At 44.1% G+C, this 27,073-nt stretch overlaps 1 protein-coding gene across 2 annotated transcripts; it reads right to left on the reverse strand.

Annotated features, from left to right (window-relative positions):
* Positions 1-13,935: 13,935 nt before the first annotated feature.
* On the reverse strand, positions 13,936-25,834 carry MEIG1 (meiosis/spermiogenesis associated 1). Of its 2 annotated transcripts, none has more exons than XM_037889270.2 (3): positions 25,679-25,834; positions 20,414-20,585; positions 13,936-16,302 (listed from the first exon to the last, which is right to left on the reverse strand). In XM_037889270.2, the coding sequence occupies exons 2-3, from the start codon at positions 20,549-20,551 to the stop codon at positions 16,174-16,176; spliced, it is 267 nt and encodes an 88-aa protein (XP_037745198.1). In that variant the 5' UTR covers positions 20,552-20,585; positions 25,679-25,834; the 3' UTR covers positions 13,936-16,173. The 2 variants fall into 2 exon arrangements, with proteins under 2 accessions (XP_037745198.1, XP_043408548.1); XM_043552613.1 differs by lacking the exon at positions 25,679-25,834 and adding an exon at positions 22,034-22,269 and having other exon boundaries at positions 13,959-16,302.
* Positions 25,835-27,073: the final 1,239 nt, after the last annotated feature.

Below are 27,073 nucleotides of genomic sequence, written 5' to 3' on the forward strand. Positions count from 1 at the left end.
AATAGCTTAGAGGTTTACTTAAAAAACAAAAACCTCACACTTGACTATATACATCTGTCCATTCCATAGAATCATAGAATATCAGGGTTTGAAGGGACCTCAGGAGGTCATCTAGTCCAACCCCCTGCTCAAAGCAGGACCATCCCCAACTAAATCATTCCAGCCAGGGCTTTGTCAAGCCTGACCTTAAAAACCTCTAAGGAAGGAGATTCCACCACCTCCCTAGGTAACCCATTTCAGTGCTTCACCACTCTCCTAGTGGAAAAGTTTTTCCTAATATCCAACCTAAACCTCCCCCACTGCAACTTGAGACCATTATTCCTTGTTCTGTCATCTGCTACCACTGAGAACCGTATAGATCCATCCTCTTTGGAACCCACTTTCAGGTAGTTGAAAGCAGCTATCAAATCCCCCCTCATTCTTCTCTTCTGCAGACTAAACAATCCCAGTTCCCTCAGCCTCTCCTCGTAAGTCTTGTGTTCCAGTCCCCTAATCATTTTTATTGTCCTCCACTGGATGCTTTCCAGTTTTTCCACATCCTTCTTGTAGTGTGGGGCCCAAAACTGGACACAGTACTCCAGATGAGGTCTCACCAACGTCGAATAGAGGGGAACGATCATGTCCCTTGATCTGCTGGCAATGCACCTACTTATACAGCGCAAAATGCCGTTAGCCTTCTTAGCAACAAGGGCAAACTGTTGCCTCATATCCAGCTTCTCGTCCACTGTAACCCCTAGGTCCTTTTCTGCAGAACTGCTGCCGAGCCATTCGGTCCCTAGTCTGTAGGATTCTTCCGTCCTAAGTGCAGGACTCTGCACTTGTCTTTGTTGAACCTCCTCAGATTTCTTTTGGCCCAATCCTCTAATTTGTCTAGGTCCTTCTGTATCCTATCACTACCGTCCAGCGTATCTACCATTTCTCCCAGTTTAGTGTCATCTTCAAACTTGCTGAGGGTGCAATCCACCCCATCCTCCAGATCATTAATGAAGATATTGAACAGGACCGACCCTTTGGGCACTCCGCTTGATACCAGCTGCCAACTAGACATGGAGCCTTTGATCACTACCCATTGAGCCCGACAATCTAGCTAGCTTTCTATCCACCTTATAGTCCATTCATCCAGCCCATACTTCTTTAACTTGCTGGCAAGAATACTGTGGGAGACAGTGTCAAAAGCTTTGCTAAAGTCAAGGAATAACACATCCACTGCTTTCCCCTCATCCACAGAGCCAGTTATCTCGTCATAGAAGGCAGTTAGATTAGTCAGGCATGACTTGCCCTTGGTGAATCCATGCTGACTGTTCCTGATCACTTTCCTCTCCTCTAAGTGCTTCAGAATTGATTCCTTGAGGACCGGCTCCATGATTTTTCTAGGGACTAAGGTAAGGCTGACTGGCCTGTAGTTCGCCGGATCCTCCTTCTTTCCTTTTTTGAAGATGGACACTACATTAGCCTTTTTCCAGTCATCCGGGTTGGCTCCCCCACCCCCAATCGCCATGAGTTTTCAAAGATAATGGCCAATGGCTCTGCAATCACATCCACCAACTCCTTTAGCACCCTCGGATGCAGCACATCTGGCCCCATGGACTTGTGCTCATCCAGCTTTTCTAAATGCCCCTATGTTGGCTTCCTTCATGCTCCTCCAGGAGGTGGCAACCCATATTTGGGGAAACACAGATGTACTTCATAAGTACCAGAATTTAATAAATAAAAATAATGAAAATATTTTCCTCCTCATTTAGAAATCTGTTCTGTCTGGTTCAACCTTTTCCTCTGAAATGTGGGTCAAACCATGTTTCATGTATATCAGAGGAGATGGCATGGTGGCCTAAGTTTCAGGTTTGTATTGGCTAGGTTCACTGGATCCATAGATATAACTCTCCGTAATGTTGACTCAACTCTTTGTTTTTCTGGGACAAAAAATCTGATCTCCTTTGAGAGCTGGGTAGGATCGTTTGGTCAAAACTAAAGTTCTGTCTGCTTTTCACAGACAAAAAAACATCACAGTGCTTGACTTTGCTAAAGTTTGCTCTGGTGTCCTTAGTTAAAAAATCCCCTCCTCCACTATTATTTAGCACACCTCTGCCCTGATTGTCTAACTAGCTGCTACCCTCCATTCCAGAAGTAGCTACATTTCATTGCTGAAGGGGTTCCTGGTTTTGTATGCTGAGCATGATCCATTGTCCACTGAAATCAAAAGGAGCTTTCGCGTTGTTTCCAAAAGAGGCTTGGGACCATAGACTGTCTGTTAAGAGCTTTGGTATCCCTACAGATGAACAGCACTATATACATATAAGACAGTACTTAGTTTCTCTTGCCTCTATTTTATTTATTCTGAAGGGCATCTGTATGTTTTTTTCTGTACTCAGTCCATGGTGTTTCATTTGCCTAAAGATTTAATTCATCTTGTATATTAGTGTTTTGGAAGGACAGGGCTATACCAGGGTTAATTATGTATCACTGTCACTGATGCAGCTGCCTGGATAGTAAAACTAATTGTCATATTCCAGAGAGGTGGAGGTCAGTTTAGCCAATCTCATCTTTATTTATGCTCTCCAACATCGCTCTCTGCCACTTCAAAAGTCCCTTCAATTAAGGCAGACAGCCCCCCAACCTGAGGCAAATACTCACCAGCAACCACATACCACACAACAGAACCACTAACCCAGGAACCTATCCTTGCAACAAAGCCCGTTGCCAACTGTGTCCTCATATCTATTCAGGGGACACAATCATAGGGCCTAATCACATCAGCCACATTATCAGAGGCTCGTTCACCTGTACATCTACCAATGTGATATATGCCATCATGTGCCAGCAATGCCCCTCTGCCATGTACATTGGTCAGACTGGACAGTCTGTACGTAAAAGAATAAATGGACACAAATCAGATGTCAAGAATTATAACATTCAAAAACCAGTCGGAGAACACTTCAATCTCTCTGGTCACTCGATTACAGACCTAAAAGTCGCAATATTATAACAAAAAGACTTCAAAAACAGACTCCAACGAGAGACTGTTGAATTGGAATTAATTTGCAAACTGGATACAATTAACTTAGGCTTGAATAGAGACTGGGAGTGGATGGGTCGTTACACAAAGTAAAACTATTTCCCCATGTTTATTTCCCATCCCTCCCCCGCACTGTTCCTCAGACGTTCTTGTCAACTGCTGGAAATGGCCCACCTTGATTATCACTACAAAAGGTTTTCTCCCCCCCTGCCCTCCTGCTGGTATTAGCTCATCTTAAGTGATCACTCTCCTTACAGTGTGTATGATAACATCTATTGTTTCATGTTCTCTGTGTATATAAATCTCCCCACTGTATTTTCCACTGAATGCATCCGATGAAGTGAGCTGTAGCTCATGAAAGCTTATGCTCCAATAAATTGGTTAGTCTCTAAGGTGCCACAAGTACTCCTTTTCTTTTTGCGAATACAGACTAACATGGCTGCTACTCTGAAACCTACTATTAATATTGTTTTCCTGTGGCAATTTCTCTCATGTTTTCAGCTCTGATAAAGGAACCACCACTCTTTCATTGCCCCCTTCCAAAGCACGTTCACCTTTGTGACAGTCTTGAGTGATGAGAATTGAGAAATCAGTTTTGCACCATTAATTCTGCCTCCTGTCCAGAGCTTTTATGCCCCTTCCGCTATTCCATTTGGCATGATTCTTTTTAATAGCATGAAGCTTTCACTGGATCTTTCTAACAAAAGAACAGGGGGCACAAATTCCTGGAGGATACCTGAGCTATTTTCTCCTACACTTTTGAGACCAAGTAGAATGTGGTTACAATGACTCTGAATATTAACTTTTAGTAACAAAGGTCCAGATCATCCCTCTCTGGAAGAAATGTTCTGGAGGAGGAAATCTACACAAGGGTCTCCTCACTGAGATCCCACCTTATTGTCCCCAAAAGGGGCAAGGTTTGCCTCTCCCTGTGGAAAAGGCCACTGGGCTGGTCTCCAAACCTGGCAGAATCCCAGAGATTCTAGATTGGTGCTCCTCAGCTCCTGGCAGCATGGCTCAAGGACTCTCCAGGCTGCAGCTGCCTCTGGGATGCCAAGTGAGGGCAAGCTGTATTATCTTCTGACTAACCCGTGTAGGACTGGAAGTAGGACATTGTGCATTTCTCCCAATTCCTGCTCCAGTCATGACCACTCTTTCCCTGGCCAACCCAGTCTTCACCCCCTCCATCGGCATAGAGGCTGAGCAGAGGGGCATCTGCAGGGATCATGGTGCAATGTTGGGGTAAGTCCTTTTCCCATGCAGAATGGGGATGATCCATGTGCACCTCCCTGTGTGGATTTGGGGGAACAGTCCGGTCCATGGGCTGTTTCTAAATGTTATTGGGAAAAAAATAGTATTATCTTTTGAAATTCACAGCCTCAATCTTTATCAGCGTCTGCAATTAGGAACTAGGAGTGGCTTGAATTGCCATCTGAGGGAGCCACTGATATTGTCAGAGTGAAAATGAAGTGAAATTGAAAGGAAAAGCAGCAAAAATATTTCAAGCAGATTCTATTTTAACCCCCTTTCTAATCTAATGAAAGGCCCCCTCCCTCACTTACTTCTCTTATCCCCTAGTAACTTACCTTGAGTGCCTTTTACATGTTAAAAAATGTTTGAAAAATACAAAACTTACACACAAAACTTTGAGTTAAATGGACTTAAATGTTAAAATAGACACAATGGCCTACAGCTCCAGGACATTCACCTTTCATGTCAATAAGTTCACAAAATAGGAATGCATCTTTGAAGCGTTTTACTGTCAGTAGTTGATAACACCAACTAGAGATCAAACGTATAGGACTAGATCATCACTTGGTGGAAACTGGCATCACTCAGCCAACATACACCAGCTGCTATCCTGACCTGTAACCTTTAATTGTCTTTATGATGATACTGTAACATATAGTGGCCTTCTACATATAGGCCCCAAGGTCATCAGTGGGGATTTAACCTGAGAACTTCAGCACACAAGTCCCAACCTTTCATCATATGAAATAAAGGAAAATTCCTTTAGCTGTAAGCACTAAGCTATTATAGAAAAGGAGTACTTGTGGCACCTTAGAGACTAACCAATTTATTTGAGCATAAGCTTTAGCTCATGAAAGCTTATGCTCAAATAAATTGGTTAGTCTCTAAGGTGCCACAAGTACTCCTTTTCTTTTTGCGAATACAGACTAACACGGCTGTTACTCTGAAATAAGCTATTATAGTTGCTAGAGCCAGGCACAAGAGGGAGACAAGAGCATACCCACTAAATTAAGGTATTACAGTATATTAACCTACTTTTTCCTTCTGGTGGTTTTGATCATGTAGACTGTTTTGTAGCGGTGTTTAAATAAGCAACTTCCTATTCCTTATTTTATTTTTCCCAACTTGCATGTTTCTGAATTTACTGAGATCAAGTGGAAGAGTTAAATAACAAAAGCTGAAGAGTTCGGAACAGTGGACAATTTTGTTTGTCTGATTCACTATAATTGTGTCTCTTCTTCAGGTTTTCAGATAACCTGGGTTTGGTGGGGACTATCTTTCTGATAGAATCTCTCCATTTTATATGAGCTTTTTCACTGTATTTCAGAAATCTCCCTCTTTCTCTCTCTCCATCCCACAGAAACCTTATTTGGAAAAGCCATAGGCTCTGATGTAAAAAGGTCTAAGCAAATTTCATTTTTGTTTTCAGAATAAAATATCTTCATAAAGGGTTGTCAATCTTTTTACAGGCTCTTGGGAAATTTTCCCTCCTTAACATGTCATAAATTTGAGTTTAATTTAGCAGACTCCAGAGAGGAGTTGAACTCCATCAGAAGCAAAGAAATCACCTCAACCTGCTCCTTCATTCTGGAGAAAAAAGAAAAGGAGTACTAGTGGCACCTTAGAGACTAACCAATTTATTTGAGCATAAGCTTTTGTGAGCTACAGCTCGCTTCATCGAATGCATCCGATGAAGCGAGCTGTAGCTCACGAAAGCTTATGCTCAGATAAAGTGGTTGGTCTCTAAGGTGCCACAAGTACTCCTTTTCTTTTTGCAAATACAGACTAACGCAGCTGCTACTCTGAAACCTTTCATTTTGGAGAAAACTTTTAACAAGGGGTTTCCCAGCAGCCTCCTTCAAAACATCGCTGATATGAATGGAAAGAGATTTTTATAACTGTCATTAGTCATTTCCATACTTTGAATTCCATTAGGAAACATACCTGATGACAAATTTGGAGAAAAAACAAAACTTATGATATATCAATTTTTCACATTAGCTCACCCAGCCTGGCAGACCAGGAACAGTGCGAAATAACAACACACTTACTGTGAATCAAGTGAAATCTGCCCTGTTTATTTTAGAAAACAGTCTATTTTTGTCTAAGGCACTTTGACAGGTCACAGAAATAGAGATTGCGGACAAACAATCCCCATTTTGGGTTCAAAGGGCTTCTTGCAGATTTTGATAATGTCTGTTCAACTACAGAAAGTGTAACTAACAAAAGAAAAGGCTCTCTCTTCAGAAGTGAAGGTTTGCCTCCAGAATTAGATATCTCTGGGCCTATTCCCATCTTCTCTCCCATCCTTTATGCCTAGATACTTTGGCAATCTCTGCAATGAGGTCAGCTGCAAAGTTAAGCCCCCAATTATGAAGCATGAACTTTCCATATCAGAAAAAGCAATTTCACCAATTTTGCCCTAGGTAACCACCAAAAGTGAACCATGAAAACTTATTTGTCCCTTATTGGCACTAATGTGCATGTCAATTGGCTGGCAGAACTGAAGTTTCTTGGATTATGTCTCTTCAGGCTCATGTTGCCTCAGCAATTGTTCCCTAGTTTGGATAGAGGCTCACTCACTTAAGATGGGATCAATAATTTGCACGCATTGAGGAGAGAAGGGTAAAAATTTCAAAAGCACCTCAGTGACTTAGGAGCCTAAATACCTTTGGGAATCACATCCTTAAGCACCAATCTCTCACTGAAAGTTAATAGCGCTTAAGTGCCCGAAATCTGGATTCCTCACTCCTGTCTCTTCCCCTTCCCTGGCTCAGACAGCCTACAAGCACTCACCATTCCCTCTGGTGGTTAAATGCTATTATGCATTTAGTTTCAAATATATTGCTGTTATGACAAATATCAGTAAGTGAAAAGCAGATTTTCTCTGCTCATTAAAATCTTATTTACAGTAGGAAAGCTATTACCCTGCAGGGATTACATACAAATGTACCACATGAAAAATTGCTTCTCTCTTTGTTTCCACTGTGCAGTATCAGACAGAGGATAACATGAAGCTTTTCAAAAATGGATGCCTAAAGGTAGGCCCCATAATTTATATTTAGGCACCTAAATTTATATTTAGGTCCTATTTTCAGAAGTGCTGATTGCAATGGCAGCTGCTGGGTACGCAGTCACATATTCGAGAAATAGGTCCATGTCATGTGGGAGGTGGTGGACAGGGAGCAGAGAAACAGGGAGTAATTCCATTGCTGAGGAGCTGGATTATAAACTCCTCAGAGCAGGAAGTGTGTTTTTATAGGTGTTAGCTTTTGTACAAACATAACAGAGCTCCATTCCTGACTGAGGCCTTTTGGGGGCTACTGTAATATAAATGCTAAATAATAATGATAATAATAAACAGTCTGATTAAGTCCTAAACTAGTAATAGCAACCATACTGTAATTAAATGTAACATCCTTGTAAGGGGGAAAATACCAAAGAAACCCACCACAGTAGCATTTAACTGCAAAAAGGGGAACTACACAAAAATGATGAAGCTAGTTAAACGGAAATTAAAAGGAACAGTCAGAAGAGTGAAATGCCTGCAAGGCGCATGGAAGCTTTATTAAAAACACCACAGTAGAGGCACAAATTATATGTATACCCCAAATTAAAAAAAATAAAGAGTAAGAGGACTAGAAAAAATGCCACCAGGACTAAACAACAGAGTAAAAAGAAGTGGCTAGAGACAAAGAGTTATGCTTTAAAAATGGGAGTTAAATCCTACAGAGGAAAATAGAAAGGATCATAAACTCTGGCAAATCAAGTGTAAAAGTATAATTAGGCAGGCCAAAAAAGAATTCAAAAAGCAACTGCCAAAATAAAAAAAAAAAAAAACTGCTGTTAATTTTTGTAAGTCCATCAGAAGCAGGGAGCGTGCCAAACAATCACTGGGGCCACGGGACGATTGAGGTGCCAAAGGAGCACTCAAGGAAAACAAGGCTGTTGCAGAGAAGCTAAATGAATTCTTTGCACCAGTCTTCACTGCAGAAGTGGGAGGGAGATTCCCACACCTGAGCCATTCTTTTTAGCTGATAAATTTGAGGAACTGTCCCAGATTGTGTTATCAGTAGAGGAGGTTTTAGAACAAATTGATAAATTTAACAGTAATAAGTCACCGGTACCAGATGGTATTCACCCAAAAGTTCTGAAGGAACTCAAATATGAAATTGCAGAACTACTAACTGTGGTGTGTAACATACTGCTTAAAACAGCCTCTGTACCAAATGACTGGGGGATAGCTGGCTGATTTTTTTAAAAAGACTCCAGAGGCAATCTTGGCAATTACAGGCCGGTGAACCTACCTTCAATACCAGGCAAATTGGTTGAAACTACAGTAAGAACAGAATTACCAGGCACATCGATGAAGATGTGTTGAGGAAGAGTTAACATGGCTTTGGGAAATCATGCCTCACCAATCTATTTGAATTCTTTGAGGGAGTCAAGACACATGTGGACAAGTGTGATCCAGTGGATATAGTGTACTTGGACTGGACTTTCAGAAAGCCTTTGACAAGGTTCCTTACCAAAGGCTCTTAAGCAAAGTAAGGAGCCACGGGATGAGACAAAAGGTCCTCTAATGGACCAATAATTGGTTAAAAGATAGGAAACAAAGGGTAGCAATAAACAGTTTTCACAGTGAAGAGAGGAAAATAGCAGCCCCCCCAAGGATCTGTCCTGGGACCAGTTCTGTTCAATGTATTCATAAATGAACCGGAAAAAGGGTTAAACAGTGAGGTGGCAAAGCTTGCAGATGATACAAAATTACTCAGGGCAGTTAAGCCCCAAGTTGACTGCGAAGGGTTACAAAGGCATCTCACAAAACTGTGTGACTGGGCAACAAAATGGCAGATGAAATTCAATGCTGATAAATGCAATGTAATGCACATTGGAAAATATAATCCCAACTATACATACAAAATGATGGGGTCTAAGTTAGCTGTTACCACTCAGGAAAGATCTTGGAGTCACTGTGGATAGTTCTCTGAAAACATTTGCTCAATGTGCAGTGGCAGTCAAAAAAGCTAACAGAATGTTAAGAACCATTAAGAAAGGGATAGATAATAACACAGAAAATATCATAATGTCACTATATAAATCTATGGTACACCCGCATCTTGAATAGCGTGTGCAGTTCTGGTCACTCCATCTCAAAAGAGATATATTAGAAGTGGAAAAAGTACAGAGAAGGGCAACAAAAATTATTAGGGGTATAGAACAACCTCCATAAAGAGAGATTGAAAAAAATGGGACTGTTCATCTGGGAAAAGGGACAACCAGGGAGGCAGGGCCGTCCCTACCTGTGGTGGTGCCCTACGTAGCCTGAGTGCCTGCACCCCCCTGTGGGGGGAGCAGCCACTCTGCTGGGGGGCTGGCCCCTCCGCAGGGGGTGGGGGGAAGCTGCGCTGAAGGGCTGCAGGGCCATGGGGGCAGGAGCTGTGGGGGGCAGCAGCAGGGTAGGGAGGCCCAGGACAGCATGGAGGGGCCTGACACTGGCAGCAGGAGTCGGGCCCGCCCCCACCGCACTCACTGGTGGCAGCGGGAAGCAGAGCGACCTGGCCCCAGCTCGCTCCACTCCCCCAGCTCCCAGCCCTGTCGCTTGCGGGAGGGGGTTGGGAGGAATGGGTCAGGCCCGCCCCCGCACTCCCCAGTGGCGGCGGTAGCGGGAAGCAGAGCAACGTGGCTGGGAACTGGCGGAGCGGAGTGGGCTGGGGCCGGGTCGCTCTGCTTCCCGCCGCCACCGCTAGTTAGTGTGGGGGCGGCCCGACCCCTTCTGCCAGCTCCTGTACCCCTGCTAATCCCGCAGGCTGCATCGCTCGAGGGAGGGAGCTTGGGGGAAGGGGTGGAATGGGGGCCGGGTGGGGGCGGAGCAGGGGTGGAGGTTTGGGGGAAGAGTATGGAATGGGGGCAGGGCGGGGGTGGAACAGGGGGGCGGCCTGGGGGATGGGGCTGGCCGCTGGAGCCAGTGCCACATATGCTGCATGCAGCTGCCTAGGGCACCATAAAATCTGGTAACCCAAATTACATGGTGCCCTACACTGCTGTGTATTCTGCATATGCCTAAGGACGGCCCTGTAGGGAGGACATGACAGAGGTCTATAAAATCATGAATGGTGTGGAGAAAATCATAGAATATCAGGTTGGAAGGGACCTCAGGAGATCATCTAGTCCAACCCCCTGCTCAAAGCAGGACCAATCCCCAATTTTTGCCCCAGATCCATACATGGCCCCCTCAAGGATTGAACTCACAACCCTGGGTTTAGCAGGCCAATGCTCAAACCAATGAATTGGGAAGAGTTATTTCCCCTTTGACAAAACAGATGAACCAGGGGTCACTCAATGAAATTAATAGGCAACAGGTTTAAAACTAACATAAGGAAGTACTTCTTCGCACAATAGATGGTCAAAGTGTAGAACTCATTGTCAGGGGATGCGGTAAAGGCCAAAAGTATAAATGGTTCACAAAAGAACCAGGTAAGTTCATGGAGGATAGGTCCATCAGTGGCTATTAGCAGTGATGAGCTGCCAAAATCTTAAGAACCGGTTCCCTATAAAAAGTTCTGATTTAAGGGATGTGCCTCTGTCCTGCCCCCTCCCACCCCACCCCACCCCACCCCACCCCAGGCTCCATCCTGCCCCCCAGGCTCCGTCCTGCCCCCTCCTGCCCTGCCCCAGGTTCTGTCCTGCCCCCCTGCCCTCCCCAGGCCCGTTCTCCATCCCAGGTGCCTGCTGGTGGCGCAGGAGTCCTGCAGCCCTTGCATCAGTGGAGTCGATCCCGGCATGTGGGGCAACGGCTCCCTGCAGGCAAAGGCTGCCATCTGCCCAACTCCTCACCACGGGATGTGAGCGCCCCCGAGTGGCGGAGGCCAGACAGCCCCACAGCACAGGAGCAGGAGAGACTAGGGGGACTCGCCCCAGCACGCCCAAGGCAGCCCCCAGCCATGGCACCAGCCAGCCCTGCCCGGCCCGGGGGCAGAGGAGGCTGCTGCTGCCAGGGGCCTGGCTCCCCGGCCCTACACAGTACCCAGTCACATGGTGCCTGATCTCCCTGCCCAGCACAGCCGCTCGCGCTTCCTGGGCTGGGCAGGAAACAGCTTGGAGCTTCGCCGCAGCTGCTCAGTGAGGCGGCATCAGATCGGCCTCTGCGCATGGGGCCCTGGTGCGGCTGCCTGGATGGCTGCACAGCGCAGGTACCAGCCGCAGCGTGGCCCCTGCCCCGAGACAGGACGCGGGGCCCACAGTCCTTCCATAGCCCTGCGCCCCCCCACACGGTGCTGCTCCATCGACTCCCATCTAGCACCAAGCCCCTTCTCCCATCAGGGCCGGCTCTAGGATTTTTGCTGCCCCAAGCAAAATAATTTTTGGCCGTCCCCGCTTTTCTTTGTGCCCCCCCCCCCCCCCCCCCCCGGCTCCGTCCCTTCCCAACCGCTTCCCCAAATCACCGGCCCCGCCTCCTCCCCTGGGCGTGCCACATTCCCTGCCCCCCACCCATTACTTCCTGCGGCTCCCCCTGCAACCCCCCGCCCAAGCTCACCTCCGCTCCGCCTGCTCCCCTGAACACGCTGCGACTCCGCTTCTCCCCCCTCCCTCTCAGGCGAGGGAGAGGCAGCGCATTCAGGGGAGCAGGCGGAGCGGAGGTGAGCAAGGGTAGGGGGGGAAGCGCAGGAAGTAACAGTAGGGGTAAAGGAACCGCTCCCCGCCCCAGCTCGCCTCTGCTCCACCACCGCTGCCTCCCCCGAGCAGGCCGCCGCTTGGCTTCTCCTCCCTCCGTCACAGGCTTGCCGCGCCAAACAGTTGTTTCACTCGCGGCAAGCCTGGGAGGGAAGGGGGAGAAGCAGAGTGGAGGTGGCGCGCTCAGGGGAGTAGGTGGAGGCGGAGCGGAGGCGAGCTGGGGCACATTTTTAGGGGCGGCATGGCCGGCGCCGGAACGCCGCCCCTAGAAATGTGCCGCCCCAAGCACCTGCTTGTTTTGCTGCTACCTAGAGCCGGCCCTGTCTCCAACAGCCCCCTTCTATAACACTGAGCCCTTCACCATGCACCCTCCCTCGTGCCGCGAGTCGAGGCCCCCTTGGCCCGGGGGGCTGCCCCAGCCAAGCCCCAGCCTGGCTGGGACTTTCTGCGGCGGCGACTGCCTACCCAACCCCCACCCCCGCGCCCCGTCCCCTGACCGCCCCACCCAGAACCTCCGCCACCTCCAACCACTCCCTGCCCCTTATCCAATCCCTCCTCCCGGCCCCGGCCCAGCCCGCTTACCATGCTGCTCAGGGCAGCATGTATGGATGCTGCGTGGCCCGCTGGAGCTCGCAGCCCCACCCCCTTACCATGCTGCTCAAAGCGGCAGGCGCTGCAGAGCTGCCCAGGAGCGCTCCACAGCGCTGGCGCTGGTGCCGCCGCATGCTGAGGCTCTGCGAGAGGGGGGAAGGCGGGGGAGGGGCCGGAGGAGCCTCCCCAGCCGGGAGCTCAGGGAGCCGTAACAACCGGTTCTAAAACTGCTTCTAAATTTAACAACCGGTTCGCGCGAACCAGCTCCAGCTCACCACTGGCTATTAGCCAAGATGATCGGGAACGCAACCTCATGCTCTGTGCGTCCCTAATCACCTGGTACTGGACGAGGGGGATGGATCATGTGACAAATTGCCCTGTTCTGTTTGTTCACTCATTCTGAAGCATCTGGCACCAACCACTGTCAGAAGACAGCATACTGGGCTAGACGGATCGCTGGTCTGACTCAGTATGACCATTTTAATATTCTTAACTACAGCATTAATTGTAATCAGAAAATGGTCAATGGCATAATTTACTTCTCTCTCCCAGCTTGAATTATTTCCTTCTAATGTCACATTCTCATTCAACTGCTTAAAGCAGCAATTTTCAGCCTGGGATCCGTGGGCCGCATGTGGCCCAATTAGCACACAGCTGTGGCCCAGCTGTGCTAAAAAAAATTCAAAATTTGCTTCTCTGATCTGAAAGGGAGCAGGGCTGGCTGTGGGGAGACAGTATCTGGCAGCCTGCTGGAGTACTCTTGCCAGCAGGGTGCGGGAGAATGGGTCTCTGGGCAGTTTTGTGCGGGAGAAGGGTGCTCTGAGCAGTGAGGGGATGGGGAGCGCTGGGAACTAGGGGTTTGTGGGGGTGCTGCAGCACCCCTAGGTTTTAGGCTGCCCGGCCCCACACAGCGGGGTCCAGTGTCTGGCCCCGCACCCAGGGCTCTGCTCCTGGCCCCACTCTGTGGAGGGGTCTCTGGGCAGAGGCTGCTGGGCATAGGGGACTGTGGGGAATCTTTTTTGGGGGGCACGCTGTGGTTTTCAACCTGCGGCCCATAATGATAAATGGGTTGAGAACCACTGGCTTAAACCATAGCTCAGTAGTGGTGCTAGCCTCTCAAAATTCACCAGAACAAAATTAATGGAAGCCAACATTTTCCCATACTACTCATCAGCTATGATTAGGGATTTCTATCCAAAACCATTTCTTTTTTCCAAAAGGGTTAACAGTAAATTTAAGACTCCATGGGCCCAGTTCTAATCTCATTTACACCAGTATAACTCCAGCAGAACTCCAGTGAAATCACTAGATACGCTGATGCAAATGAGACCAGAATTTGGCCCCTATGATTTATGAACACATCATTACAGAAAATGAAGAATACACTAAATAGGAACAAATTGTACATGTAAAACTATAAAGTATAAATCCCCACCTTTGTTTATTAAGAGTCTTTAGTTTTCACAAACGAAACTAATACTGTTCGTTATATATAAAAGACAAAATAGAGAATAGGAACATACATATAATGCATTAAAAAAGGAGGGGGGAAAAACCCACATTAAAATCCATTAGCGTTCACAATTCATATAATATAGGCTTGATGTTTAGGTATAGTCAAAAAAGGGACTGCATAAAAGCAGCATTTTCTTATTCAACAGATGCATTCTCTATATGTATTCCAAATCCAATATGCTTACTTCTCTGACAAGACATGCTGTGTTTTCAGTGGGGAGCTCTGTTTAAAAACTGATGACATTATATGCTCCCAAAATAAGTTTTTACTCCTTTTTACTGCTGGTAGTACTGCAGAGCCAATACAGTTCTAGGCGTGGGAGCTGGATTCTGTTCTGGCTCTCACATCACCAGAGTTCTTAATTGGGCAATAATTATAGAATCTTTACTTTTTGGTGACTAGAGATGTAATAAACTATAATGCTTATCTGTCATGCAGATAAGGAAATTGAGGCACAGGGAAGTTAAGTGACTTGACCACACTGAGTCTATGGCAGAGCAGGGAACAGAAGCCACAGGTGAAATCCTAGATCAATTAAGACAATAGCAAAACACATTTTAACTTAAATGGCACCAGGATTTCACTCCAAGATTCTTGAGTCCCAGCTCTATGCTCAATCTAATGGAGAACAACTTTACCTGTAACATAACTCACTTGAGTTAGATGATAATGTGGGAACCAGAAAGAACCCAGACTGATTGCCAGATCCCAGGTTGAGCTTGCAGTCCATGTGGGTTTGGGAGTCCAGCTTTTGCATTATAAACTGAGTACATCTGATATGGACTAAATTTGAGATGGACGTCACAATGCCATTTTGACAGTTATTTTTGCATGTAGAATCCAGAGGATTATATCAAAAGGATTAACGAAAGATAAGGAGCTACAATAAACAGAACTAAAGATTGGAGTGTTATTTAATTTACATCAGTTCATGTAACCCACATGTGCCAGAGTTTAATAGCTTTCATTGCACGGACACCAAACCAAGCAAGGACAGCTGCAAAAAAATAAAATGGACTATATGATAAACCACTGCTGTTTAGAATTCTGAGGTCTGAGCACCCTCACCAGCAAGTTGAGCAACACTGGAATCTGTAGTTTCATTCGTTTATGTGATCTTCAAAAGGATACAGCATTGTCAAAAATGTGATTTTTTTTTAATCCCACAGTACATTGCCCTTAAATTTTCAGGGTAAAGGACAGACACTTCTGCTTCTCTACTTCTAATACCACACCACAGAGACACAGATCTTTCTTTTATTCAAAATTGTGGTGTTTAGGTCTGGAAAAATATTAATCCATTTACTCTTTAGCTGCTACCAGTATAATCCCATCTCTTTCTGTCACTAAAACCAGAATTATAATTGATGTACTTCCAAAAAGATATTAAATTTCACTTGACACCTTGCTGCCCAATATTCCCTTCATCCCACCATGTTTTTAACTCCTCATAATCCTCTTTAGTTTTTGCTGTCCAACATCCTGTATCGTTGGCTAGTGAATTTTACCAATTCACTAAATACTTTCTCCTTTAAGCCATGAATACTTATATTAATAAAAAAAAACCACAGAGCTGTGGGATACTTCACTATTTACCCCTCTTTGCTAAGAGAGAAAGATATTTATGATGACCGTTTCCCATCACTTAACCATCTTTTAATCCATAGCATGGTTTTGGCCCCTACTCCCAGGTCATTCAATTTCCTTTAACAAACACTAATCCTGGATCTGACATCGACTCCCTCGTGATCTTGTGGATGTCACTTAACTTTTCCGCCTCAGTTTTCCCATCTGTAAACTGATGATAATAAGTTTACCTATTTACCTATCTCCCACGGTTGTGGTTAGAATTATTTAGCTACTGTCAGTAAAAGACATTGAAGATGTAATGCACTAAATAATGATTAGCACTTCTAATTATATGGACCTCATCAAAAGCTCTGTGAAAATCCAGTGCTGAACATACATTATTACTCCTCCCCCCAAAAATGTTCAGCTGTATTTAAAAACAGCACAAATTAGTTCAGAAACCTTGTTTAATTCCTTACATTTTATAAACATCAAATAGGTTAAAGCAACATACTTACAACAAACAAAAACAAAAACACTGTAGTTGGGATTAACAAAATTAATAAGCATAAACTTTCACTTTATGGACTTCTTTGTCTTCACATTCTCTTTGCTTGTTGTAATAATAGAAAGTATTGTCCCTTCTTTGAAGTTTCTTCACAAATCCTGTTTCTGGCCAACGATCCACCTGTAAACAGAATGAAAAGAATATACATTCATCTTCTGAACATGCTGCCACTGAGAGAAAACATCCATGCAGAACACATCACAGGAGACGAGATATCTTTATATGGATGGTATTTTGGTGAATAAATTGGTTTGTAGCTGATTCGTGCTTTATGATTAAATTGCTTAACTCTAATAAAGATTAAAAAACATAAAACATCAGAAACTAGTTTCTAGTCAAAGTTCTGTATGGTATAAAAACACACAAACAAAAAACCAGCAACACTTCACTACGTCAGAAGAGAGCACGAATGATCCAAAGGGGATGTGATGGAAACCGTAGCACTTGAGTAATCTAAAACTGGACTGGACAAAGCTATTAGAAAATATGGTGTAGAGAACAGGAACCACCATTGTCTGGTGCAATGGAGGTTATTAGACTTAACAGGTCTTTTCCTCTCTAATGTCTATGACTCCCCTTGATTACCCAATGGATGCCTTCCTTTTACTGTATAAACAAGAGTTAGTCATTCAAAAATCCAAATGGCTGAAAGATTCCACTTCTTATGGAAGGATTATGTGCAAGTAAAAGGTTCTTCGGCACCTTTCTAAGCATGAAAAATAGACACATCTTTAGTTTCACCATTTTCAAACAAACAAATGAGCCATATGTCAAATCAGGAAAGTTAGTGTCAATGGACCCAATCCTGCAAGGTGTTGAGCACCATCACCCACAGCCTTCAATTCAGTACTTCACAAGATATTTATTACATTGTAAAAAGTGCAGACATTCAATCCTTTTAATTAAAAAGCTTTTGGAAGTTTCTATGGCATTAGGTAAGCACCTGCAGCATGAACAGCTGTAGTATTTCCTATTGTCTTGAATCCTAAATATTAATTTCTCACTTCTGATCAGCAGGTATAGATGTCATTAGGGATATCAAACCAGATTGCATTTGAATTATATCTCATAAATGGTAGTTTTATTACTCAGCCTAGTATTTAAATGTACAGATCTGCTGGCTGTTTGGGTTATTTTTCTAAACGTAGGTACGATATAATATTCCTTGTATCTCTACTCTTAGATCTTGTACCTTCCATAATATGACAGCAAAAATGAGCCATATTTCAAAATGTGATCAGTTACAATATAACTGATGCTAATTCCACCGAAGTTTGATATAAACGGAGCTCCATAGTTTTTAAGTTGGAAATTATTTTGTTGGGAGTGTCCCTCTGCCAATGGGATCATAGTTTGTTTTGTGGCTTGTACCCTGTAGCAGTCTTGACTTTTATCTTATACAATTTATTAACTAGAGGGATCCTACCATTCTCATTAAAAGATCTACCTAGACTTCTGTGTAAGCATTTATACTATACTCTTCACCACAGAATTTGAGCCCAATACAAAAGTACGAACTGCATCTTCCCTGTATCAGAGGGGTAGGCGTGTTAGTCTGTATCCACAAAAACAACGAGGAGTCCGCTGGCACCTTAAAGACTAACAGATTCATTTGGACATAAACTTCCGTGGGTAAAAAAAACCCCACTGCTTCATATGCGTGGAGTGAAATTACAGATGCAGGCATACATATACTGACACATGAAGAGAAGGGAGTTACATTACTAGTGGAGAACCAGTGTTAACAAGGCCAATTCAGTCAGGGTGGATGTGGTCCACTCCCAATAATTGATGAGGAGGTGTCAATATCAAGGGAGGGGAAATTGCATTTGTAGTAAGCCAGCCCAGTCTACACAAGAGATCCACTTCCTGGACACTACAGTGCAAATAAGTGATGTTCACATAAACACCACCCTATACCGGAAACCTACTGACCGCTATACTTACCTACATGCCTCCAGCTTCCATCCAGGACACATCACACGATCCATTGTCTACAGCCAAGCCCTAAGATACAACTGCATTTGCTCCAATCCCTCAGACAGAGACAAACACCTACAAGATCTTTATCAAGCATTCTTAAAACTACAATACTTACCTGGGGAAGTGAGGAAACAGATTGACAGAGCGAGACAGGTACCCAGAAGTCACCTACTACAGAACAGGCCCAACAAGGAAAATAACAGAACACCACTGGCCACCACGTACAGCCCCCAGCTAAAACCTCTCCAGCACATCATCAATGATTTACAACCTATCCTGGAAAACGATCCCTCACTTTCACAGACCTGGAGAGGCAGGTCCGTCCTCGGTTACAGACAGCCCCACAACCTGAAGCAAATACTCACCAGCAACCACACACCACACCACAGCACACCACACCACAGAAACACTAACCCAGGAACCAATCCCTGTAACAAGCCCCGTTTCCTACTCTGTCCCCATATCTACTCTAGCGACACCATCAGAGGACCCAACCACATAAGCCATACCATCAGGGGCTCTTTCACCTGCACATCTACTAATGTGATAATATGCCATCATGTGCCAGCAACGCCCCTCTGCCATGTACATTGGCCAAACTGGACAGTCTCTATGTAAAAGAATAAATGAACACAAATCAGATATCAGGAATGGTAACATACAAAAGCCAATAGGAGAACACTTCAATCTCCCTGAACATTCAATAACAGATTTAAAAGTAGTCATCCTTCAACAAGAAAACTTCAAAAACAGACTTCAAAGAGAAACTGCAGAGCTAGAATTCATCTGCAAATTTAACACCATTAATTTGGGCTTGAATAGGGACTGGGAATGTCTGGCTCACTACAAAAGCAATTTTCCCTCTCTTGGTATTGACACCTCCTCATCAATTACTGGGAGTGGACCACATCCACCCTGACTGAATTAGCCTTGTTAACACTGGTTCTCCCTTCTCTTCATGCATCAGAATATTTATGTCTGCATCTGTAATTTTCACTCCATGCATATGAAGAAGTGGGGTTTTTTACCCACGGAAGCTTATGCCCCAATAAATCTGTTTGTCTTTAAGGTGCCACCGGACTCCTCGCTGCATCTTCCTTTACACCTCTATTTTCAGTAGGTAATAATTCAGCCATGCATTTTTAAAAAATTTAGTTCAGTAGTAACTTTTCAAAGACCACTTTGCATGGTTACAATAATATATGTAGGTAAAAGAAGCAGTAGCTCACCAATTTTAAAGGCTTGAGTGTGCCTATCATACTGATTTAAAACATGAAACTTGGTGAGAGATTGGACACCAATATAGTTTAATTTGTTTCTGGTATTTTGAAAATACTTCAAACTGTTGATTTTTAAATAATGGAAGGTGGCAACAAGACATCAGTAGTACCAAAGGTTTTCTTTAATGCAAACTGTATATTTCAAAATAATGACATAGTAGGTCTGAATAGATTTTTAAAAGGGATTTTGAGGAACCGCATGATTTAGGAGGTAAATAATGAAATATAGAGCCTATCACCTATAGGTTTGTTAGTTTGAATCCAAAGTAGATTTGTAGCTGTCTGGCATCTGGTGACTAACCAGTAGCTTAGGTCATATGCAATGAAGTTTTCAAGGTACAAGATAGAGTTCTTGATGTTCTCAGTAGAGAAGTATCTGCATTACAACCACCTCCACCACACCCGGCATCAACTTTCTCTACTGTTGACATTTTCAAGAGAGAGGCCAAGTACTGCATATACAAGGAGTCTGAACCAACTCCCATACAATTCAATGGTAAACCTTCCACTAATTTCAGGGATGCTGGATGGAGCCCATGGATATTGAACAATCTTCTCATCCTTAAAAAGGGGATATATCACATCAGGGGGTGTACCCATTGGCAGAGTAGTGTGTGGAAGCTGGCCATGAGCTGCCCATGCCATACCTTTCACCAGCATTACATTTGTTTTTTTTTTTAATGAAAAAAATTTCCATTATGTAATAAAAGCTCTGACATGTTTAAGTATGTAACTGATGAAGAGGCAGCACATTGCAGGCTTGCTAGATTTGCAGTGTCAAGTAAAATAAATGTATTTGAAAATCAGTTATTCTGCACTTCTAAAACTACCTAAAGAACTAAAATTGAATTTGATTAAAAACAAAAGCAAATGAAAGGAAATATACTGTGTGCCTCCATTTTTATTTCACTATTTAATAGGGAATAGAGAATTAAAATACATAGCCCCTGCACAGTTACAAATCTTACCATATCAACTTGCTTCACTTGTTTATATTCAATTTCATCCCTGTATCCAGCTTGCTGAAATCTGTATAGATTCTCTATCTCATCTGACCATTTTTTGGCACGACTTATAGATTTTGGTTTGATGTCAGCGCTAGCCATGGCTCCAGGAACTCCACCAGATATTTTGCTGAAACTAGGTTTTAAAAATGATACATATAAAAACTGGAGCAAGCCATATTGTTGAAGTTCTACATAAAAATGGGTAGAACAAAAATTGGCAAACATAGTAAACAAGTTATAGTCAGTCAAAAAAACAAAAACAAACCCACCCCACCTCAAAACCCCAACGTAAAAACTAGTATGTTAAAAATGTCCAGAATCACATTAAATACATGCTGTTTTCTTGAGTAAATCCACATTGCCTGTATTTCAGTTTCCAGATATGTAAACTATTATAACGCCATTTTCCAGGGTATGCTCAAATTACTGATGACAGTGCTCTTTGGAATTCACATGGCTGAAGGGATCCCAGGGCTAACTCCATTGAAGTCAGCAGAGCTGCTCAAGTGATGAATTTGATCTAAGTTTCCAAATCTAGACCAATTTCAATATGTAACAGGAACCAGTTTTGTCTTCTAGTTCACCTCTTAATGTCATTGTATTAATTTTTTGAGTATATCTTTGTGACACTGAGCTAGAAAGGGTTAAGTGACTAGTAGGCTAAATGACCCAAATTCAACCTTTAAAGACATATTAGAAAAGTATATAAATGGTAACTAAGGCCATTCCTTATAAATAGCTAACAAAGCCATGTTAGATAGATCTTTGAAATGTAGACTTGTATTGTTAGAGAATTAGAAGAAGATACTGTTCATATTTGTCTGTTTACCTATAGCTGTTAGATGTTAACAATGTAGGTTCCTGTCTATTACTATATTTTATTGATTCAGAGATCAATAATTCAGAGGGAATATAACATTTAGATGAAACTTCGGTGTAAAAATGTCATTGTCAATATTTCTCTTTGAAGTTTGTAGTAAACTGCATGTCTTAATGGCAGGACCAGCTCTAGGCATCAGCAAAGAAAGCACGTACTTGGGGCGGCACAATTCCTGAGGCGGCATTCCGGCCATTTTTTTTGCTTGGGCAGTTGCGCTCTCGGAGCTTGGGTCGGCAAATTTTTTGCTTGGGGCAGCAAAAAACCTAGAGCCGGCCCTGCTTAATGGATAATTACCTTATGCTGATGAATATAACTAATTATGTGTGTATACACAGGAAACAGGAATTTTTACATCAGAACCAGATCTGCTTAAGCTTGGTCTGGGGAAGCTTGAGTCGCAAGACTGAGGTCTCCAGCTCTAGTGTGGATTACCCTGCTAATTCTCATGGAAGAATCTGAACAAACTCTATACATGAACTGCTGTTTGGACTAGAACCTGATGAACTTATTCTGGAAAGAACTTTTTGCAACTCAGCAGCTCACTATCTTTACTATGAAACTGATCTAAGAACTTTATTCATATCTGTATGTATAATGATCTTTTGACCACAATACTCTCTTTTCTTTTTAAAATAAATCTTTTAGTTAATAAGAACTGTCTGTAAACATGTATTTGGGTAAGATCTGAAATATTCACTGACCTGACGGGTAATGTGTCCGATCCGTTGGGATTAGCAGAACTTTATATATATTGAACAAGATTTTCAGTAATCTTCCTCATATTTGACTTGGCTGTCTGGGTGGGAGCCCAAGTCTGGATTGCTTTTAAGGGAACTATATTTTTGGCTTCTGGGTAATCAGTAAGGTATTGTAGAAGATGTTTTGTTGCTGGCTTCGTGAATCTAATGATTAGAATAACCATCAGTTTTGCTTATCGTCTGCCCCATTCTTTGCAGTTTGCCCTGATTGAATAATCTCAGTGTGGCCACTCCAGGCACCAATGGTCACAATCTTATTCTGCTAATAGAGAGCACTTTTCATTTACGCAGGAAGAAAAATACATCAAATGCTACAACATCTGATGGATTTCATTGGTCAATGGGCCAAATTCTTCTTACAATTACTTAGTGTCACCATGATGTAGCTGCATAATTAGGAAGAGTTTGATGTATTTCCAAGAATTTAAGCCTTCATTTAAGAAAGTTTCTAGACTTGATGCTGATGAAGATAAAAATCCTGTTGGGTCATGTGCTCCCATGGCTCATAGGCTGAAAAAGAGTAGCAATTGACTACAAAACCTGCCTCAAAATCCTACACACAACTGAAACCCTTTATTTAGTATGTGGTTCAATTCAGAAGTCAGTCCCCTCAAACCACTACGGAAGAGAAAATAGGAGTTATTGCTTGCATGGCAGCAGTTATTTGGGAGTGGCTGAAATCTGCATTTGTATCTGGCATAATAATTTACAGTGGATTCTTTGCACAGAAAGACCATCAGCAATCAAGGAAAAGTTTCAGAGTAACAGCCGTGTTAGTCTGTATTCGCAAAAAGAAAAGGAGGACTTGTGGCACCTTAGAGACTAACCAATTTATTTGAGCATGAGCTTTCGTGAGCTACAGCTCACTTCATCGGATGCATACTGTGGAAATTGCAGAAGACATTATATACACAGACACCATGAAACAATACCTCCTCCCACCCCACTCTCCTGCTGGTAATAGCTTATCTAAAGTGATCATCAAGTTGGGCCATTTCCAGCACAAATCCAGGTTTTCTCACCCTCCGCCCCCCCACAGACAAACTCACTCTCTCTCGAGAGAGTGGGGTGGGAGGAGGTATTGTTTCATGGTGTCTGTGTATATAATGTCTTCTGCAATTTCCACAGTATGCATCCGATGAAGTGAGCTGTAGCTCACGAAAGCTCATGCTCAAATAAATTGGTTAGTCTCTAAGGTGCCACAAATCAAGGAAAAGGGGCATAATCTCAGTTTGCATGGGGTTGAGTGAAGATCTGTACATAAGTATACAGATACTATGGCCCTTTTCCAAATATGCTGCCATATATGTGGGGTAGTTCAGCCCTCTACAATTATTATCTCTCTTTAAATGCCAATTGTCAATAATTACAAAGAGTTTTTCTCCTTGCACTATGGGACGCCACAATACAAATTAACCTACTTGGCACATATTGGTAGCTGAGTCTTGGAGATATTTCTCCTGATTGCACTTTTTTACTACAAAGGGAAACATGACCCAGTGTGAATTAATAAGCACTTTGGAATCCTTCTGGAAGAAAGATGTATAAATTGTAAGCTATAATATAGAACTGTTATACTGCTGACCAACTGAGCCTGCAGAGAGACAGACCAAAGCAATGCTAGCAAATGAAGTATATGATTGCATCTTAATGAGGTATTAACACTAAAGGTCTATTATGGCCACTAGGATTAACCATTTCTCTGCTAAATGATATATCAGGCTCATCTAGCAAATGCACTTCTCCAGTGCAACTGGATATACATGGCACATACTGACTATCCACTAACTCAAGCAGACTTTCCATAAAAGCTCCTGTGAAAACACAGGCAAAACATACATATAAGGGCGCAGACAATAGAAGCTCGGAGCCTAAATACCTTTGAGGCTCTGGGCCAAAGTGCCAAGTCAGTGCATGCAAGTAAAAAACAAACATCACCATTTTCAAGCTGGTATGTCAAACCTTTTATTTAAGTTTAATAGATAAATTACTTATACTGACGTGCAGTTGAGACAGCCCAGAGTGATGTGTCAAAAAGCTCAATTTGCCAACAGACACCACAGGGTTACCATTCTTATTACTCTTCTAATTTAGGGGAAAATTGTGCAATTTCACATCCCAGTGTGTGGTACTGGGAAATACTTTCTCTGTAATGGCAATCACTGTACATCAATGAATAAATTCTGTAAGTGGTGGAATTCTGCATCTTCTTGGGTTATGTATAGTAGTCAAACACAAACATCCTAGAATAGATGCATGCGCACCATGAAGCAGATTACTACTTCTGATTGCCTGTGTTTTAAAAGTGTTCTGCTGGTTCCCACTTTCACCAAGTCTGTTATGTAACCACATCTCTCCCCCTGTTTCAGAAAGGAAAAGGAAAGGACAAGTCTACCGTGACACAAATCTGTGCATAGAGGTCAGCACCGTTTGGAAACCAGCCTATCTATCCTCTGAACCTTGTAAGTTCGTCTTATGTTTGAACATATTTATGGCACCAATACCCAAAGTAGGAGTCAGGTAGTGATGAGTAGAAGCACCAGCAGCCAGGTCAGACCATTTCAATTCAGTGGGGCTCTACTGGCAAAGGAGTTGCCAAGGGGTGAGAGAGAGACAAGATAGAATCTGCCCGGATAGGACCCCACATTGTGTTTGACTCCCTGTTCTTAATTATATGTATTCTGATAGTGCCTAAAGATCCCAAATAGGGTTGAAGCCCTATTGTACTGGTCACTGTACACACACAGAAGATGGTCAGACAGACAACCCCATGCTCAGGGTGACCTTCTACCTGTGGCTGCCAGAAGTCAGGAGGGGAAAACAGGGGTGGATCTCTCCAAAACTGCCCTGTTCAGTACACTTCCCCTGAAGCTCTGCTACAGGCCACTGTCAGAGACAGGATAGTGGGATAGATGGGCTATTGGTCTGACCCACTAAGGCAGTTCTTATGAGCCCTGCCCTGAAGAGCTTACAGTCTAAAAGACAAGATGGACAAACATATAGACAAACAACAAAAATACAAGGCATCAAAAGTACAGTGCAATTCTTTCTCGGTCCCCCTCTGCATAACAACCCCTGTCCTCGCCAACCCTTGCAGCCTTGCCAACTCCAAACATGCAAAATCCATGAGTCAGGCCCCACCAAAATCATGAGAGTTGCTTTAAAAAGCATCAGATTTTAAAGAACTGTAATTGTTTTCTTATCATTCGCCTTCTGAGCTGCTAGGAGGGACACTTGGGTCCGGTTTTTAAGCTTTTCTTGGAAACCACCAGTCACAAAATTTGTATTTTTTTTAAATGAAAGCGGAGGCTCTCCCCTAAACCCATAACCACAGGAGCTGAAGCTTTAAGGAAAAATCTCCCCTTAACCCCAGGTCTCCAGGAGCTGTGCCTTTAAAGAAAATCCCCTCCCCCAGTCCCAGGACTCCAGGAGCCGGGGCTTTTTAAAGGAACCCCAAGGCCACGCTGCTCCCCTGAGCCGGGGAGGGAGGGGGCGTTCAGCAGCACCCGCTCCCCTCAGGGCTCCCGGGGCTGGGCGGGCTCCACCTGCGGTGAGGGTCGGGACAAGGGGCGCCGCGCGGCCACTCACCAACGGTCTTGCCGGGTCGTTCCCTCCCTCGGGGCGGGCACAGCCCCTTCGGGTCTGACGGCGGCGGTTGTGCGGTTGCCTAGCAACCTCCGGCGCTCGAGCCAGGCCGAGAGAAGCCTCCCCGGCGGTCCTGGCGGGGCCGGGGCCGACCGGCAGCGAACCCCGGGTGCGGGGCCAGTGCCACGAGCTGCCCACGCGGGGCGGGGCAGCGCAGTAGTTTGGAAGAGGAATAAGGACTGTAAGGGGTGCAGATGGGTGTGTGCTGTAAGAGACCCGTGTGTTATGCCTCACACAGCTCGGGCGGCTGGGGACCATCCCCACCGTGCTCTCACTGCAGTCAGCCGGAGCTTTGCCATGAGCTGAAATTGGAAGATCAGGCTTCTGCACAGAGCTTGCACCCGTGCATCCCAAAGCACTAGGTAGGAAACGTTTCAGAGTAGCAGCCATGTTAGTCTGGATCCACAAAAAGAAAAGGAGGACTTGTGGCACCTTAGAGACTAACAAATTTATTTGAGCATAAGCTTTGGTGAGCTACAGCTCACTTCATCGGATGCATGCAATGGAAAATACAGTGGGGAGAGTTATATATATAGGGAACATGAAACAATGGGTGTTACCGTACACACTGTAACCAGAGTGATCAGGTAAGGTGAGCTATTACGAGCAGGGAGGCGGGGGAACCTTTTGTAGTGATAATCAAGGTGGGCCATTTCCAGCAGTTGACAAGAACATTGTGGGGGGGGGGGGGGATGAACATGGGGAAATAGTTTTACTTTATGTAATGACCCATCCACTCCCAGTCTTTATTCAAGCCTAAATTAATCATATCTAGTTTGCAAATTAATTCCAATTCAACAGTCTCTCGTTGGACTCTGTTTTTGAAGCTTTTTTGTTGAAGAATTGCAACTTTTAGGTCTGTAATCGAGTGACCAGAGAGATTGAAGTGTTCTCCGACTGGTTTTTGAATGTTATAATTCTTGACGTCTGATTTGAGTCCATTTATTCTTTTACGTAGAGACTGTCCAGTCTGACCAATGTACATGGCAGAGGGGCATTGCTGGCACATGATAGCATATATCACATCGGTAGATGTGCAGGTGAATGAGCCTCTGATAGTGTAGCTGATGTGATTAGGCCCTATGATGGTGTCCCCTGAATAGATATGTGGACACAGTTGGCAACGGGCTTTGTTGCAAGGATAGGTTCCTGGGTTAGTGGTTCTGTTGTGTGGTGTGTGGTTGCTGGTGAGTATTTGCTTCAGGTTGGGGGGCTGTCTGTAAGCAAGGACTGGCCTGTCTCCCAAGATCTGTGAGAGTGATGGGTCGTCCTTCAGGATAGGTTGTAGATCCTTGATGAGGCATTGGAGAGGTTTTAGTTGGGGGCTGAAGGTGATGG

The sequence above is a fragment of the Chelonia mydas genome, chromosome 1 (genome assembly GCF_015237465.2).
Source record: "Chelonia mydas isolate rCheMyd1 chromosome 1, rCheMyd1.pri.v2, whole genome shotgun sequence".
Classification (NCBI taxonomy): domain Eukaryota; kingdom Metazoa; phylum Chordata; order Testudines; family Cheloniidae; genus Chelonia; species Chelonia mydas.